Source organism: Bombina bombina, chromosome 5, assembly GCF_027579735.1.
Source record: "Bombina bombina isolate aBomBom1 chromosome 5, aBomBom1.pri, whole genome shotgun sequence".
NCBI lineage: Eukaryota > Metazoa > Chordata > Amphibia > Anura > Bombinatoridae > Bombina > Bombina bombina.
The window spans coordinates 903,418,372-903,438,245 of NC_069503.1; the positions used below are offsets into that span (position 1 = coordinate 903,418,372).

Consider the following 19,874-nt stretch of genomic DNA (forward strand, 5'->3'; position numbering starts at 1 on the left):
ATAATTAATAGTGACCAGTCACTCAGGGCCTAATATTCAAAACCTTGCTGCTCAGGCGAGATTTTCTAATTAGTATTGCCGGTACGGCAAGGCCCTTAAAAAATAAGTAACACAAATTTTATCTTGAGAAATGTTTATATTGCTATGTAGTGTTCTTTATGTGAAACGGAGACTCCTACTTTATAATACAAGGTCTAAAAAAAATCCTAAAGATTTTGTGTGATTTCTCTCCATGGTGGCGAGGTTTTGAATATCAGGCCCTCAATCTCACTGTCTCCCTGTATGCAGCACACTGTGTCACACGGAAGTCACAGGCCTGGCTGAAGATGCAGCAGCCAACTTACCTCCCTCTTATCTTTCTAAAACTACCTGCAAGGCTCTGAGCGTCATGACTCATGCGATCACATGACTCGACTGAGACTTCACAAGCTCAACATCCTCCTACCTTAAGACAGTACAGACTGAGCCTGCTCAAGACGAATCCCCTCTTACTCCTCCTACCTCTGCTTACATAATGTAACTATAACATGCATGGGCAGCAGCAAAATAATGTTGTCAGTGAGTGACTTGTATTAAACATGTACTACTCTGAAGTTGTTGGTGGTCAACTCTTGGGCATGGGCCAGGGCTGACCAGGTCATACCCCGTGGCAACCCTACTAGCTACAGTCATAGAGTTACTATACTTTGTTTTGCAGATGTTTTTAGTTAAATTCAATAGTGAAAAATAGGTAGCAGGGTTAGAGTCAGAATTCAGCAGGGTGCTTTTTGTGTTCTGAGAATTAGAAACTGCTCAAATTTTCAGAGCTAAATTATCTAAAAAAGGGAGAGAAAAAAAAATAATGAAAATGATATATTGCAAAGTTGTTTCATTAGACACAACTATTTTATATAAAAAAATCTCAAAGTGTGTACTGACCCTTTAATGCATCCTTGCACAACACATAACTATTATTGGATACCACAGTCTTTTCTCTTTTTTTCCTGATGACTCAAGCGGATGTGTATTTTTCCACACAAAAAAAACATAAATACAACATAGAATATATATTTGTCACTATAATACCGCAACTTTTCTGGACTTCCTCTTATTGCTCTTATTGCTCTTATTGCTGTAGAAGTACACCACCACTCCTTTAGTACATGCCACATTCAGTTGCTAATGGCAACAGTCACGAGGTCTTCCCTGACGAGAAAGCTGTTGGCCCCGCCTATCTTGACTTCCGCCTCTAGACTGTGCTAGGCTTTGTCTTTCTCCCAGCGTGACCGCGAGCGAGTGACGTCACCTTCTTCACTAGCACTTTATTATTTGATCGCGAGAATAACGGTCTCACTTGGCACTTTCTCCTCCGTATTCTTTATTTACCGGTGATTAAACAGGTAAGGATTCCGGCGATTCTGACTTTATTTCACAACCTTTCTATCAGTGGTTTTCGTTACTCTGATTTTAACCCCCTGACTGTCAGTACTCCAACGCATACCTGCGCTATACATTCCGTCTCTGACAGCTATGGGGTTAAGGGAATATTGTTCTCAAACGTATTACCAGTAATTTCCCTGGAAGTCTTGAATTCTGGGCTAGTAGAAGTCACATATGTATATGGGGGGCGGATGACTGGAGTTGTTTTTTTTCTCACTCTCTTCCTACTTCAAGGGCTGGTTAAAAGAAATTACTTTAGTGCCTCGCCCATGGGAAAGGGGTGGTTTAGCAAATATATTGACAAACTATTGTTACGAATATGACTATTTGGTAATGCTTAGCTTCAAAATGTGGGTTTCATAACTCATTAAATAAACCACTTTAGTGGCTAATTTCAGTTTGTTATTAAATCACTTTAGTGGCTAATTTTTGTTTGGGGACGGAACTAAAAATATTATAGTCTACAAAAAGTTATAACTATACCTTTTTATAAACAATTTGGGATGGACAATTAAATTGTGTAAAACTAATTGAAGTGGTTTGGGTATATGAAGGTTCAAGGATACAATTATCTGATAAAGGTAGAAGACAAATTGTTCAAAATGTAAGAGCCAGAAATATTTAGGAATATACCCAGGATACAGGGAGATAAATGAATTCATTCATAGATTAGATGCATAATAGATTACCACAGTGTTTTAACACAGTAATTGCACAGGACAGCTCATGCAACAGTACATTAACCCTGTTGCCCAAAAACACACTCAAGGGGTTAAATCACTTCCACTTGTTGCATTTGCCTTGTTGGTTCATTGCTTTTAAGACCTGTAGCAGCACCTTTTCCTCTTAAAGGGACATAATACTCATATGCTAAATCACTTGAAACTGATGCAGTATAACTGTAAAAAGCTGACATGAAAATATCACCTGAGCATCTCTATGTAAAAAAGGAAGATATTTTACCTAATAATTTCCTCAGCTCACCAGAGTAAGTTCTGTGTAAAAAGTTATACTCAGCTGCTCCCAGCTGCAGGTAAAAAAATTAAAAAAATGAAGAAATGAACAGCAGCCAATCAGCATCAGCAGTGCTGAGGTCATGAACTCTTACTGTGATCTCATGAGATTTGACTTAACTCTCATGAGATTTCATAGTAAGCTTCCTTTACCTGATTGGTGAAATAATATGAGAGTGCACGAAGCTCATCCTTTCAGATGTCCCGGGACAGACATACTAATATGCTGCTTAGAAATCCTTTACAATGGGAGGTGGCTACTGAGGAACTTTTGAGGTAAAATACTTTCTTTTTTACATAAAGATGTTCAGGAGATATTTTCTAATCCGCTTTTTACAGCTATGCTGCATCACTTTCAAGTGTTTAAACATTTGGGTATTATGGCCCTTTAAGGGACATGAAACTTATCATTTTTCTTTTGCGATACAGACACGTTTTCAACTTACTTCTATTATCAAATAACTTAATCCAATTACTTTAGCAAAACATATTCTTTGTGTCCAAATAATATGTACTCTGTTTTGTTTTAAATTTTAATGAGATAAATATAGAAATATTTATTTTTCTACCTTATATTGCTTTGTTTCTTGCGATACGCTGCTGCCGTCGCCTCCTCTTCCTTTATTATTGTTGTTATTATTATTATTATATACTTTTTTTTTCTGTGTCATCCAATCAAATTGTTAGCCCAATGGCTTTATCAATTGTATTTTCTTCTAGCAGCTGCTCAGCCAATTAAAATATAAAACATACAAAAGACTCTTTGATTTAGTAAATATGTATAGTTTGGAGGAGAGAAGGGAAAGAGGTGACATGACAGAAGCCTTCAAATATATGATGGGACTTAAACTGAAAGCATTTTCCACAGAAAAAGAAGTACCAAAGAAAGGGTTGCAATCTTAAGAGGGTAGCAGATTCAGAAAAAATGTGGCAAAGCATTTTTTTACAGAAATGGTGATGGATTCATGGAATAAACTTTCTATAGAGGTGGTACACACAGGGACTGTAAAATAATAAAAAAAAATACCTGGGACATGCATAAGGCTATCTTACGCATGTCCCAGGCATTTTTTAATTCTTTTACAGTCCCTGCGTTTACCAGGGTACGTTGCAGTCATTAAGGGTTTGCCTATTTTTTTTATAGCTTGCAAGACTGCCCCAATAGACCCTCCCGCAGGCTTGCTAAAATAGTGCGGTCTTGCTGCTGGTTGCGAGGCCACGCTATTAAAAATCACCCCCACATAGAAATACCCTGTACGTCGCTTGTCTTTAATGGGTTAAGAAGATAGTAACACATAATATGGGTAGACTTGATGGGCCTTATGGTTCTTATCTACTGTCAAATTCTATATTTGTGTGTACATGAAAATATTGCACATGCGCGGTAAAGGACACGTGTGCTATTAAATTTGTATGCCATTATTATAATATTTACTGATAATGTGCTGTGTTCTTCACAGAAAATGTTGCTGTTTTAGCCAGGTGGTCAGTAAAACCAGCCAGGTGGTGCACCGGCTAAAATGGTCCTGGGGTCCTGCCCTTTTTCACATAGGGGATGAGAGCTCGCTTGCAGCGTTCCATCCTCTATTGAAGCCAGGTAATCGGTGAATCTCGTGATTCACTGTTTGTTTGGATGACAATGCTTGCCATTACTGCACATGCGCCGTTTATTTTGGACTTGGGAGAGAGCTTCAGTTACTACATGTAGAGTGGGTGTTACCACTCTACACATCAGAAACGCACAACACCGAAGATATTGTGAGCAGAGGGAAGGAGCGTGATGGACAGGAGATATAAATGATTATTTAATTAAAAAAAACAAAAAAAAAACTAAGATATATTTTTTTCTTAATATTTGTAAATCTGTTTACTTTTAAATATTACAAATAATATTTTTTGTTATCATATATTGTTTACCATCATCACCTCATTCCCCAAGGTTCACTTAGGGTGGCTCTCAGAGGATCTGTGAGGCGCCTTCCTTGAACCCCCCCCCTAGCGGATGAAAAATAGTGTAGATGGGGGAATTAGGGGGAATTACAGTGCACCGGGCTTTACCCACAGCCACTTGGGTAATGTCTGTTTTACCCGGGTAATCCTAGGATTACATAGATTTCTTACTTTACCCGTAACTCTGAGGACGCAGTAATCATTCTAGCATAAGTCGCGATTGTGCTGAAGCAATCATTTTAACTTTCAACTTATAATACGAGCGATAAACCCGGAGTGCGCAAATACCCGCAACATACCCCTTAGTGCTCCACTCATAATCTGGCCCAAAATATTCTGAACCTGAAAGTAAAGCAGATCTGATGATATCAATGTCTAAACATATTATCAAATTTTTAAAGGGAGACTCAAGTCCAAAAATTATTTTATGAATCTGAAAGAGTACGCAGTTTTAAGACACTTTCCAATTTACTCCCATTGTCAAATTTTGCACAGTCCTTTTTATATACACACTTCCTGGGGAACAAGATTCTACTGAGCATGTGCACAAGCTCACAGGGTATTCGTATACTAGTCTGATTGGCTGATGTCTGTCACATAATACAGGGGGCCTGAAAATGGGAGAAAAAAATACATTTGTCAGAAAAAAAATCCTCTGCTTATTTGAAATTCAAAGTAGGTGTTTAATCATTGTCTTTGTATTATGCACTTGTTAATTATGCAATTATACTGCATTGAGTAGTTCTTTTAGCGCCGCTATGGCGTAGTATTCTGTCCAAACGCCGCTGGGCTTTAGCGCCGTTAGGACGGAATACATCATCATAGCCGTTTGGCTGTCCTGAAGCCAACGGCGCTTCTTGGATGTGATCGCTATCTGGAGGGCGTGTCTAGCGTCATAGGGACGCCCCTCTGACCCGATCCCAAAATTGAAATCTCGCAATCGCGTGCACAATCGCAAGATTCCAATTTGTCTACATTGGAACATTGTTCCGATGTAGACATTTTGTCCCTGTTATGGAAGGATTAAACAATTTTTCAATTTGCTTCATAAACAAAATTTGCACAGACTATTTATTTATATTTACACCCTTTTTTTTTTTTTTTTTTTTTTTTTTTTTTTTTTTTTTTTTTTAGTCACCAGCTCCTACTGAGCATGTGCAAGAATACACAGAATATATGTATATGCATTTGTGATTGGCTTATGGCTGTCACATGATGGAAAAAGACAACTGAAATGTCATAAAAAAAAAATCTACTACTCAATTGGAGTTCAGACTACTAAGTGCTATTGCATTTGTTGATTATGCACATCTACTGTATTTACTGGTTACAGTTTACATTGACCCTTTTTTCTTTTTTTAATTGATTTATTTTTACTATTTTTGGCCCTTTTTAATTTGGTTTGCAAACTATTTTATTGCACTCCAGCAGGTACAATGGACCCTTGGGATCACATTAAAGGGGAGAAAATTTCTCCATTTCAGGGACCGACCTCACAGTTCTGACAAAACATTTTAGATAATCTCACCAGAGTTGAGAGCTTTTAAATAAGGCCCTGCATATGAGGGCAGGATTATTAGGCCACATGCTTCCCTAGTCCAACCAGACTCATGTGGCTACCTAAAAATTTCTGGCTCCTAGATTTTCGGAATTGCATATAGTTTTTCGTGAAGTTTGTAAAGCCCTGAAATGCATGAGGGAAAAAAAAAGAATAACATTGGGATATACTACACTATGGGCCAGATTACAAGTGGAGCGAAAGTGATATTTGCGCTAAACTTAGTAATACCAGCACACGCAAATGTGCTGGTATTACAAGTTAGGTGCAATGCGAACGCTACTTCGCATTGCATGGAAGCTTTGCACTCACAAGTGAGAGCCTTGTTTTATTTTTTCCCTACAGAAGTACTCTGGAAAATCAATCCTGTTAGCCATGAGTGTAATTGAACATGCATCACATTTGTTTTACATATTCATTATTTATATTTATTTAATAGACTTCTGAGGATAACTGATTCTATTTTTTTTTTTCTTTTTCATAAAGGAATTGTATACATAATCTGTGCTCCTGTTTAAAGTGAAGAAAATATCTATTCTACCGTGTATATTAAAGAGCATTGCTTAAAAAGAAAGTCAACACCCGGCAGAACTTAAAGGGACACTAAACCCAATTTTTTTTTTCTTTCATGATTCAGATTGAGCATGCAATTTTAAGCAACTTTCTAATTTACTCCTATTATCAAATTTTCTTCATTCTCTTTATTTGAAAAAGAAGGTATCTATAAGCTTTTTTTTGGGTTCAGACCTATGGACAGCACTTTTTTATTGATGGATGAATTTATCCACCAATCAGCAAGGACAACCCAGGTTGTTCACCAAAAATGGGCCGGCATCTAAACTTACATTCTTGCATTTCAAATAAAGATACCAAGAGAATGAAGAAAATTTGATAATAGTAAATTAGAAAGTTGATTAAAATTGCATGCTCTCTCTGAATCATGAAAGAAAAAATTTGGGTTCAGTGTCCCTTTAATCCCATAATTTAGATCCTCAGAATAAGATGCGCCTGCACCGCCTCCCATGTTAAATACCTCCTATGTTATAGGAGTAAGCGTCCACAGCACATACGTTTTTTCTGCTGTAAACATGGCTGCCAAACTCCTCCCCTTCTTCCTTCATCCCCTTCTCTATAGATTTCAGTGCTCGTTTGTATTCTTGCTAAATGCACATACACATTTAAATTCTTGTCCACTCGCAGAAATCTGAAGTGCTGCTGCAAATCGCCGTGAACGCGGGTATAGAATCCCACCGAGGATTCTATTCTGATTGGCTGCTAAATTTAAAAAGAAAGGTAATACTTTAGGTTGGGTGGAGTTTGGCGGCCATGTCTACAGCAGAAAAATGTATGTGCTATGCATGATTACTCCATATCGTTACAGTTATTTAACGTGGGAGGCGGTGCAGGCGCATCCTATTCTGAGGATCTAAATTATGGGATAAAGTTTTGCCGAGTGTTGACTGTCCCTTTTAAGCAATAAAAACATATTTTTTTTACATGGAAAAGTTGTTTAAGTCCAACTGGTCCTTAAAGGGACATGAAACCCACAATTTTTCTTCTTCCATTATATAGTAGACAACTTTCCAATTTACTTCTATGACCAAATATGCTTCATTCTTTTTGTATTTTTTGTTGAAAAGAATATCTAGGTAGGCTCTGGAGTGGCAATACAGTACTGGGTGGTGGCTGCACATGTATGCCTCTTGTTAGTGGTTTAACCAATGTGTTCAGCAAGCTCATAGTAGTGCATTGCTGCTCCTTCAACAAAGGATGCCAAGAGCATTAAACGAGTTTGGTAATAGAAGTAAATTGGAAAATTGTTTAAAATTGTATGCTCTATCACATTGGTTTTCAAACCTCTCCTCAAGCATCCCCAACAGGCCAGGTTTTCATGATTACCTTGGATAAGAGCAAGTAAAATAACCATGTTTATTAACAGCTGATTATTTCACCTTTTGCTATAGTTAAGATATCCACAAAATGTGGCCTTTTAGGGAAACCTGTGTACAGGTTTGAAAACCAGTGCTCTATCGGAATCCTAAAACAATTTTGGGCTTCATATCCCTTTAAGGCCTAATTATTTTTTTTGCAGATCTCCACAGTTTTATTGGTGGACGATGATGCACATCACAAGCATAGAAATCTATTTTCCTCAGTACAGGAACATCTGTTAAACAAAAAAAAAAAACTAATGTTTTAAAATGCTCTCTGAAATGCAACAAAGACAGCCAGTCACTTTTGTGTTCCTTTAAAATCCATATCATTTAATTTTTAAACAGATGTTTTGATGTAATCCCTAATGCAGCATAATGACTTCTATTTAAAGTTACACAGATGATGCTAATACACCATTTACAGTGGGGTGGGATAAAGTGCATGATGTTGACAAATAATCACTGGAAATTAGGTACCTACAGCATAATACAAAAGTACATATGTTCCCCACTGATGACATTTAATTGCTATATAAGATTAATGAAGAAAAAGAAACAGAGGCGCCACAATGGCCTACCTAGTACCACCCAAACAGATGATAAAGTTGAAAAAAATACTCACAAAAGTAATGCACCCAATGGTGCTATTCAGGCAGGCTGGAACTTTGCAGTAGTCCAGCTCACCGTTTCCAACCGACAATCGTATCCGGTCTGAAATACTTTAGCTAGTAGTGTCCTTGTCTGTATATGGATACAGAGCAAACAACCATAACCCAATACCATATAGACAGGGAAAGCAAGGTATAAGATAAATGATTGCACTTACAGGATTAAAAGCACCTCCAGGTGCAGTAAAAGCAGGCTGGGACTTCAAAGCCTCCCAGCTGACTGCACTCCACAGCTTAATGGAAGCCAGGGAGAAGATGAAGTGAAATCCAAAGAAAAACCCAGAGTGGTGTTGTAATAGACTCCACCAAAAACAGCAAGTGTATAGTAAAAACAATAACTTTATTAGAAGCGACGCGTTTTTTGGTATAGCCTGAGGAAACAGCCCCTGCAGAGGCTGAGAAACATGTCGCTTCTAATAAAGTTATTATTTTTACTATACACTTGCTGTTTTTGGTGGAGTCTATTACACCACCACTCTGGGTTTTTCTTTGGATTTCACTTTCTCCCCTGGCATGCAGTCAGCTGGGAGGCAGTGTGAAGTCCCAGCCTGCTTTTACTGCACTTGGAGGTGCTTTTAATCCTTTAAGTGCAATCATTTATCTTATATCTTGCTTTCCCTGTCTATATGGGATTGGGCTATGGTTGTTTGCTCTTTATCCATATACAGACAAGGAGACTACTATCTAAATATTTAAGACCTGATACAATTGTCGGTTGGAAACAGTGAGCTAGACTACTGCAGAGTTCCAGCCTGCCTGAATAGCACCCTTGGGTGCATTACTCTTGTGAGTATTTTTTTCAACTTTATCTATATCATCTGTTTGGGTGGTACTAGGCCATTGTGGCGCCTCTGTTTGTTTCTTTTTCTCCAGATTGTCAAGTACCAGGATTCAACCATCCTTTTGACAGAGTGCTGCCTGTTCCGGAATATATGGACTTTATGCTCAAGTTTGTGTATACTGTTTGATTTATATTGTGGAGTTTATAAGAAGCGCCCCCTATGGGAATTTGTGTGTGCTTGGACACACTTTTTTTTTTTTTTTTTTTTTCTTTTTTTCCTTTTATATAAGATTCATGTTAACTGTGTCCATTTTAAAAAGGTTGGCGTTTGAAACTAATTTCTTTCAGTTTCACAATACATTTTTCAGAAACAATATAACTTCCTGTTTATATGTAGTTCTAGTTTTCCATTACATTCTGCAAAAATATAAATTGAGTGGTATATCTTAAGTGCAGCTTAGCCACTAATGTCTTCAGATTCATATTATCTTTAAAGGGAGGGTCCATGCACCAGTATTGCAACAAAACACCTTCTCAGAGTGTCAGCAGTAGCTTGTATGACACAAATTATGTATTCAGAAGCTTTACACACCACAGCCACCTCTCTGAGCAGACATGGTGTTTGAATACTGGTCCACAGGCCTTCACAGGATATGTCCGTATGCTGCAGAAAAGCAGTAATAACGTTTACTAGAATTATTTTTGCTAATAGAAACATATTGCAAAAATGCTTCTATTTCAAATTGAAATGCACCCATGCCCATTTCAATTTTGACCTTTTTTATACTTTTTTAAAATAGAACCCTGGGCAGGAAAATTGGAATCCAGTGTTCAAAAAAGTGTATTCAGTAGGTGTTCTAATAGATTTCCAGGTATTGGTCTAGGTTTTAGATGTGTATGTATGAACATACATGTATATAGTGTTGGATATAGGAATATAATGCTGCCTCTGTCATTACCAGTGCCATACCAATTTGTATCTCTTTAGGATATAAAATATCATATTTCTTGTATTTTTATTTTACATTTTTTAATATGTTGTGCAATAGGAATCTTTATAATCTATCCACCCTAAACTAATTGCGCAATGCTATTGTCACATGACATACTGAAAATCTAGAGAATTTATGACTGCAAAGTTAATTTGTGGCCTAGTTTGGAAAATCAGCATGATTGCCTTTTGGTACTGAAACTATGAGGGGGAAAAAAGTAAATTTTGATAATAGAAGTAAATTGAAACGTCTCTCAAAATTGTATGCTCTATCTGAAGCATGTCATGTCCTTTTTTTAATATTTTCAATAAGCTGTTTCTATACATTCATCTTGTGGGAACTGTCACGGCTTATGTGAAGCAATTACTAAACTTCTTTCATAATTTGGATCATATGACTGTCATGAGCTTGAGCTTTGTATTCAGTCACATTATCTTGTGATATGTAAACCTGTGTGCTAAGTAACTGATAAATACATATATTGTGTACTTTTTCAGGTAAACATCCAGTTTGTTTTTTAAAACTGCCTTAAATTTTAAATCTGTAAGTTTAAAATGCAAAGTACATACCGTATGCAGTTCTTCTAAAGATCTACGTTTTCAAACCTTATACTTTATTTTTTTTTTGTGGTGGTCATATTGGCAAAGTGCAAACCATGTCACACTGAGGTGTATATCTAATATTATTTTAATTTTAAAAAAGTAATGGTCTCCTATGGTTTTGGTTGTCTTTTGTCTACAATCACAGTTGACTAATATTTGGTAAATCAAAAGGGCAGGGATTGGACAACTTCAATCTTAGGAGTTACATATATTTTTTAGGAGCCAGCCAAGTATTTTTGTATATAGATATTTGTAGAATAATGTAACAGTTTTAGGAGCCAGTGCAAAATCTTAGGAACTATCGCTTCCTTATTCTTGGGATTAGTAAAGCTGTACTACAAGGATATTGCAGGGGCTACGTACTTTCCTTGACGTTTAAAAATTGCATGAAGATTTTTTTTCTTAAGTTTTGTATTTCATTGTTTAAACCCTGATTATAAGGTATTTATGGTAGTCATTGGGTAAACGCAAATATAATTCAAGATGCATTCCGATCCTTGTAATTCTATAGTGGGAATAACGAGCGGTAGAAGTGGACTTAAAGGGACACTGTACCCAAAAATTTTCTTTCGGGATTCAGATTGAGCATGAAATTTTAAGCAACTTTCTAATTTACTCCTATTATCAAATTTTCTTCATTCTCTTGGTATCTTTATTTGAAATGCAAGAATGTAAGTTTAGATGCCAGCCTATTTTTGTGAACAACCTGGGTTGTCCTTGCTGATTGGTGGATAAATTCATCCACCAATAAAAAAGTGCTGTCCATAGTTCTGAACAAAGAAAAAGCTTAGATGCCTTATTTTTCAAATAATGATAGCAAGAGAACAAAGAACAAATTAGACAGTTGCTTAAAATTGCATGCTCTTTATGAATTACAAAAGAAAATGTTTGGATACAGTGTCCCTTTAAGCTATTTGCAAGGGTTACTCCAGTTTGCTTACCACGCTGAACCATAGAAATTATATCATGTCATATACCATTTTATTATTTATTATTTTTTTTTTCCCTTTCAGATAAATCCATAACCATGTCTTTGTACCCATCACTCGAAGACCTGAAGGTTGATAGAGTCATTCAGGTATGTTTTGCGTCATTGCACTTGACATGCTAGTATATAAGAATTTATTTGAGATCGTACAGCACTCTCAAATAGTTAACTAATAAAGGATAAGCATTGGATTTCTATTTTCTTCCGTTTTTAGTTGTGTTTTGTGGATGGGAAGTTAAAACAAAGAGTCTGAAGTCTCATTTCTAAATTTATGTATATAAAAAATGTTGGCATTCCTGGCAATCTGAAAGGAAGGCTGTTATTACCAAATACCAGTTTGTATTCATTTTTAGCAATTACTTTAAGGACGGTAAAAGTATTGTAAAATGAACACTTTCAAATGATCTATTTAAAGTGGAAGTAAATCCTAGCGTTAGGATTTACTATTGAAACAAAGGGCACTTTCATTCACGAAGTATAAGATACTTCATGTAGAAAGCTCCTTTTATTTGATTCAATCGATCGCTGTTTTTAGCTGCTACAGCAGCCCATGGCTAAAAATTTTTTTGGCTAAGAGGTGACGTTTTCACCTCTTAGCCAATAGCCGTGCAGTAAATCCGGCTTGGCGCCCATGGGAGCCGGATTTACCGCACTGCTATTGGCTAAGAGGTGAAAACGTCACCTTTTAGCCATGCTCTGCTGTAGGAGCTAAGAGCGGCGATCGATTGAATCAAATAAAGGAGCTTTATACATGAATTATCTTATACTTCATGAATGAAAGTGGCCTTTATTTGTTTCAATAGTAACGCTAGGATTTACTTTCACTTTTAATATGGTAAAAACTGCAGTATTTTCTAATTTTTGCATGTTAATTTTTTCGGACGCAGATTATTTTTTTCCACTCCGTCATTGAAACCGATACGGTGCTCGCTCCTGTGTCTCCACAGAAACACACAAACATTTATAATTCAAGAGCTGGGCATGTTTTCAGCCCCCTTAAAGGGACAGTCAACACCAGAATTTTTGTTGTTTAAAAAGAAAGATAATCCCTTTATTACCCATTCCCCAGTTTTGCACAACAGTTATATATTTTCTTCTGTTATTATCTTGTATCTAAGCTTCTGCTGACTGCCCCCTTATTTCTGTTCTTTTGACAGACATGCAGTTTAGCCAATCAGTGCTCACTCCTAGGTCACTTTACGTGTATGAGCTCATTATCTATATGAAACATGTGAACTAATGCTCTCTAGTAGTCAAAATGTATTCAGATTAGAGGCAGTCTTCAAGGTAGAAGAAATTAGCATATGAACTTTCTAGTTTTTGCTTTCAACTAAGAATACCAAGAGAACAAAGCAAAATTGGTGATAAAAGTAAATTGTGAAGTTGTTTAAAATTGCATGCCCTATTTAAATCATGAAACTTTTTTTTTTTTTTTGGACTTGACTGTCCCTTTAAGTGTCGAGCCATTTCACAACCCTATGCTTGAGCTGATTTTAATTGTTTGTGCATTTACAAATACAGATTGATTTTATCCTTTTTATTTTTTTATTATATATTTTTTTTTTTTTAACAAAGCATTTGTAGAACATTGACTTTAGTTTGCATAAATACCCAAATATGGGAATCTGTCATTTATTTTATTTTTAATATCAGTTGACTAAAAATCACAAGACAAAAAATATTTGTCACTTTGCAGAATCTTGTAATTTAGTTATCTAACTATATATTACATTTTAAAATTACACAAAATGTCGATGTTCCCACCTCTGTCCAAACTCACTCGGCATAATAACCCACCCAGTTATCCCATTAATTTTGATTTCTAAAGGTGTGGTGGTGTGTGTTGTGTTTTTTTTTTTTGTTTTTTTGTTTTTTTTTTGTTCACAAAATGTGGATTTATGAGCCTGATATCAACACAAAAATATGAATGGTAAAATAGAACCTCTTTCAATATATTTATATGGTGAGGGGGTAATAAGGCCCTCTTAAAAATGGTCAGAACCCTCAAAATGGAACCAATGATGCAAGGTATTTGTCATTGTTAAAGGGACACAAAAAACAAAATGTATCTTTCATGATTCAGATAGAACATGCAAATTTAAACAAAATTCTTAGTTTTCTTGTTATCCTTTGTTGAAAAGCAGGGATGTTAGCTCAGGAGTGTGCACGTTTCTTCAGCACAATATGGTAGCAGTTTTGCAACAATGTTATACATTAGCAAGAGCACTAGATGTCTCTCCACTTTCAAAATAGGAGACACTTGGTTTGTTGTGTTGGTAGGGTCTCGTACATCCCATAGCACTAAGAAAGGTACCTAGTAAACAGGTGATTCCAATTTCTATGGCAGTCACTTGCTATCTTAAAGGGACAGTCTACACCATCATTTTTATTGTTTAAAAAGATAGATAATCCCTTTATTACCCATTCCCCAGTTTGGCACAACCAATACAGTTATATTATACTTTTTACCTCTGATTACCTTGTATCTAAACCTCTGCAGAGTGCCCCCTTATTTTAGTTCTTTTGGCAGACTTGCATTTTAGCCAATCAGTGTTGACTCCTAGGTAACTCAATAGGCGTGAGCACAATGTTATCTATATGAAACATTAACTTACGCCCTCTAGCTGTGAGAAACTGTCAAATGCATTCAGATAAGAGGCACCCTTCAAGAAATTAGCATATGAGCCTACCTAGGTTTAGCTTTCAAATAAGAATACCAAAAGAAGAAAGCAAAATGGATGATAAAAGAACATTGGAAAGTTATTTAAAATTACATGCCCTACGTGAATCATGAAAGTTTTTATTTTTGACTAGACTGTCTCGTTAAGGGACATGAGACCTTTCATTTGAAATGGGAAAATCTATTTTCACTTTAGACCTTTCTGTCTCGTTTGCATGAAGCTGCTTAATTGTTTGGCATGTTATTTTATTATGCAGAGATGGATAGAGAGCACTGAGTAGCTGTCTTAGAATATGACATGGCAGCCAGGCAGGAAAGTGCAGATGCTGGTCATCACTAAAATAGTAAAATAGATGTAAATTAAGTATCACACAGTGCCACTTGGCTCTACTCCTTGTCCACAGACCTTAGGTCGGACAAGCCTGGTTTATGCCCTTTTACCAGACAGATTCATGGTAATATATTAGCAAATTTAACAGAAGAAACCCTTATTGAAATACCTTGTATAGTCTATTTTTTCTCTTGCATAATTATAAACCTTTTTATTAAGCATGTATTTCTTTAAAATAAAACATGGCAGGCATTCTTATATAACGTGTTTTTTTTTTTTTTCTCATAACATGTAAAATGTTTGTAATCCTAATTTTTTTTGTTTAGTTTTTTTGCATGTTGGCTTCAGAAGATTTCATTTTATGATTCATATCTGCTTGTGTACAGAAATTTTACAGTAAACTTCATTATAATTTTTCTTGGGACACCATGTGACTGGATAAAACCAATCCTGTTTTTAATCAGTCTATGAGCTAACAAGGAGATTGTGTCTCCTAAACAGAACGTTTTATATATATATATATATATATATATATATTTTAAGATGCTTTAAATGGACATACAGGTATACCTCACTTTACAGCGATTTGCTAATACAGCGCTTTGTGGAGCTGAAGTTCAACCTCCAAAGATTTTGAAACAGTGCTGTAAATCATTGTGTGATTGCGAGAAAAGTGACTGGTACCATTTTGCTATGCTTAGTTCACTCTGTTAACTGCATTGTAGTGCAATCTGTGTCTCAGTGCTATAGTCCGGCAAATTTTACTACAGTAATTGTCACTATTTTACAGGTACAGTATTTATTGAATACTAATTGAATACTTGCTGTGCTAGTGTTAAACTAAACGTAGCACTATTGCACCCCTAATATATGTTAGTTCAAACATGTTTTTAAGATTTTAATCACTGAAAAGAAAGCTAAAACTGCCTTGTTTCACTTTAAGGCGGTTTTCACTTTACAGCAGGGCTCTGGTCCCTAACCTGCTGTATGAGCGGGGTATACCTGTATATTAAAAAATTGGAATGCATATGAATGTTTACACATGTATTAGGAAATCTGCCTGTAGTAAAGGTTCTGACAGTGCTAGCTTTTACTTAGCTTTTTTTTTACTTTGCATAGCACAGCACTCTTCAGAGAGTGAGTGGCGGCATGTATTGCAGTTTACTAGAAGAAATTTGTTAACCCACTTGTATAGCAAATATGGCTAATTAATAGCCAAGCATGAATGCATTTCAGTTTTAGTTTTAAGTACAGCACACATAAGGGAGATGCCTATAAAAAAAAAAAATATATATATTTTTTTTAAAGCTATTAATCATATATATATATATATATTTATGCATTTTGTGTTATGGTTAAAGCATCTCATTTGTGCCTTTCTTTTTAGGCTCAAACTGCTTTTTCAGCCAACCCAGCCAACCCAGCAATATTATCTGAAGCATCAGACTCCGTACCTCAAGATAGAGGTAATGTTTGTTTTTGCTATACTACTATATATTGTAGTTCCCTAACTCCTAGTTATCCAAAATCTCTAACGAGCACAATTTTCTCTTGTAAGGTGTATCCAGTCCACGGATCATCCATTACTTGTGGGATATTCTCCTTCCCAACAGGAAGTTGCAAGAGGACACCCACAGCAGAGCTGCTATATAGCTCCTCCCCTAACTGCCATACCCAGTCATTCTCTTGCAACTCTCAACAAAGATGGAGGTAGTAAGAGGAGAGTGGTAAAATATAGTTAGTTTTTTCTTCAATCAAAAGTTTATTTTCAAATAGTACCGGAGTTGTACTATTTTATCTCGGGCAGTATTTAGAAGAAGAATCTGCCTGCGTTTTTCTATGATCTTAGCAGCTTGTAACTAAGATCCACTGCTGTTCTAACATATGTCTGAAGAGTGAGGTAACTTCAGAGGGAGAATGGCGTGCAGGTTATCCTGCTATTGAGGTATGTGCAGTTTTAAGTTTTTCTAGGGACTAGAAAATGCTGCTGGTACCTGATTAATGTAAGTTACGCCTAAAAACAGTGATTTAATAGCGACTTGTATCAGGCTTACTACCAGAGATATATACTCTGATAATATGGCAATATAAAACGTTTGCTGGCATGTTTAATCGTTTTTATATATGCTTTGGTGATAAAACTTATTGGGGCCTAGTTTTTTCCACATGGCTGGCTTGATTTTTGCCTAGAAACAGTTTCCTGAGGCTTTCCACTGTTGTAGTATGAGTGGGAGGGGCCTATTTTAGTGCTTTTTTGCGCAGTTAAAATTACAGACAGAGACATTCAGCTTCCCTCAGCAGTCCCCTGCATGCTATAGGACATCTCTGAAGGGCTCTAAAGGCTTCAAAAGTCATTTATTGAGGAAGGTAGAGCCACAGCTGAGCTGTGGCAGTTGTTGTGACTGTTTAAAAAACGTTTATTTCATTTTTTTTATCCGTTTTTTTACATTAAGGAGTTAATCATCCATTTGCAAGTGGGTGCAATGCTCTGCTAACCTATTACATACACTGTAAAAATTTAGTTTGATTTACTGCCTTTTTCACTGTTTTTCAAATTTGACAATTTGTTTCTCTTAAAGGCACAGTACCGTTTTTTATATTTGCTTGTTAACTTGATTTAAAGTGTTTTCCAAGCTTGCTAGTCTGTACAAACATGTCTGACATAGAGGAAACTCCTTGTTCATTATGTTTAAAAGCCATGGTGGAACCCCATATAAGAATGTGTACTAAATGTATTGATTTCACTTTAAACAATAAAGATCAGCTTTTCTCTTTAAAAAATTTATCACCAGAGGGTTCTGACGAGGGGGAAGTTATGCCGACTAACTCTCCCCACGTGTCAGACCCTTTGACTCCCGCTCAAGGGACTCGCGCTCAAATGGCGCCAAGTACATCAAGGACGCCCATAGCGATTACTTTACAAGACATGGCGGCAGTCATGGATAATACACTGTCAGCAGTATTAGCCAGACTGCCTGAATTTAGAGGAAAGCGTGATAGCTCTGGTGCTAGGCGTAATACAGAGCATACAGACGCTTTAAGAGCCTCCCTAAGGTGGAGGGAGCAGTTTCTACTTTAGCAACGCGTACTACTATCCCTGTCGAGGACAGTTGTGCTTTTTCAGATCCTATGGATAAAAAAATTATAGGGTTACCTTAAGAAAATGTTTATTCAACAAGGTTTTATCCTACAGCCCCTTGCATGCATTGCTCCTGTCACTGATGCTGCGGCGTTCTGGTTTGAGTCTCTGGAAGAGGCTTTACAGACAACGACTCCATTGGAGGACATACTTGACAAGCTTAGAACACTTAAGCTAGCTAATTCTTTTGTTTCTGATGCCATTGTTCATTTAACTAAACTAACGGCTAAGAATTCTGGATTTGCCATCCAGGCGCGTAGGGCGCTATGGCTTAAATCTTGGTCAGCTGACGTGACTTCAAAGTCTAAACTACTTAACATTCCCTTCAAGGGGCAGACCCTATTCGGGCCTGGTTTGAAGGAAATTATTGCTGACATTACTGGGGGTAAAGGTCATGCCCTTCCTCAGGACAGGTCCAAATCAAGGGCCAAGCAGTCTAATTTTCGTGCCTTTCGAAACTTCAAGGCAAGTGCAGCATCAACTTTCTCTGCTACAAAACGGCCTGGAAACCTAACCAGTCCTGGAACAAAGGCAAGCAGGCCAAAAAGCCTGCTGCTGCCTCTAAGACAGCATGAAGGAATGGCCCCCTATCCGGTAACGGATCTAGTAGGGGGCAGACTTTCTCTCTTCGCCCAGGCGTGGGCAAGAGATGTTCAGGATCCCTGGGCGTTGGAGATTATATCTCAAGGGTATCTTCTGGACTTCAACACTTCTCCTCCACAAGGGAGATTTCACCTTTCACGATTATCTGTCAACCAGATAAAGAAAGAGGCATTCTTACACTGTGTGCAAGACCTCCTAGTTATGGGAGTGATCCATCCAGTTCCAAAGGAGGAACAGGGACAGGGATTTTACTCAAATCTGTTTGTGGTTCCCAAAAAAGAGGGAACCTTCAGACCAATCTTGGATCTAAAGATCTTAAACAAATTCCTCAGAGTTCCATCATTCAAAATGGAAACTATTCGGACCATCCTACCTATGATCCAGGACGGTCAATATATGACTACGGTGGATCTAAAGGATGCTTACCTTCACATTCCGATACACAAAGATCATCATCGGTTCTTAAGGTTTGCCTTTCTGGACAGGCATTACCAGTTTGTGGCTCTTCCCTTCGGGTTAGCTACAGCCCCAAGAATTTTTACAAAGGTTCTGGGGTCGCTTCTGGCGGTCCTAAGGCCGCGGGGCATAGCAGTGGCCCCTTATCTAGACGACATCCTGATACAGGCGTCAAATTTCCAAATTGCCAAGTCCCATACAGACATAGTTCTGGTATTTCTGAGGTCGCACGGGTGGAAAGTGAACGAGGAAAAGAGTTCTCTATCTCCCCTCACAAGAGTTTCCTTCCTAGGGACTCTGATAGATTCTGTAGAAATTAAAATTTACCTGACGGAGTCCAGGTTATCAAAACTTCTAAATTCTTGCTGTGTTCTCCATTCTATTCAGCGCCCTTCGGTGGCTCAGTGCATGGAGGTAATCGGCTTAATGGTAGCGGCAATGGATATAGTTCCATTTGCGCGCCTACATCTCAGACCGCTGCAACTATGCATGCTCAGTCAGTGGAATGGGGATTACACAGATTTGTCCCCTCTACTAAATCTGGATCAAGAGACCAGAGATTCTCTTCTCTGGTGGCTATCTCGGGTCCATCTATCCAAAGGTATGACCTTTCGCAGGCCAGATTGGACAATTGTAACGACAGATGCCAGCCTCTTAGGTTGGGGTGCAGTCTGGAACTCCCTGAAGGCTCAGGGATCGTGGACTCAGGAGGAGAAACTCCTCCCAATAAATATTCTGGAATTGAGGGCAATATTCAATG

The 19,874-nt window shown here is 37.3% G+C and overlaps 1 protein-coding gene across 1 annotated transcript in view; it reads left to right on the forward strand.

Moving 5' to 3' along the window:
• Positions 1-1,216: 1,216 nt before the first annotated feature.
• SDCBP (syndecan binding protein) overlaps positions 1,217-19,874 on the forward strand; it is an 81,627-nt gene continuing 62,969 nt past the window's right edge. The window contains exons 1-3 of the mRNA XM_053715063.1: positions 1,217-1,379; positions 11,931-11,995; positions 16,304-16,382. Coding sequence (XP_053571038.1) covers positions 11,945-11,995; positions 16,304-16,382 — 130 coding nt within the window. The 5' untranslated portion in view covers positions 1,217-1,379; positions 11,931-11,944. The remainder of the gene's footprint in view (positions 1,380-11,930; positions 11,996-16,303; positions 16,383-19,874) is intronic.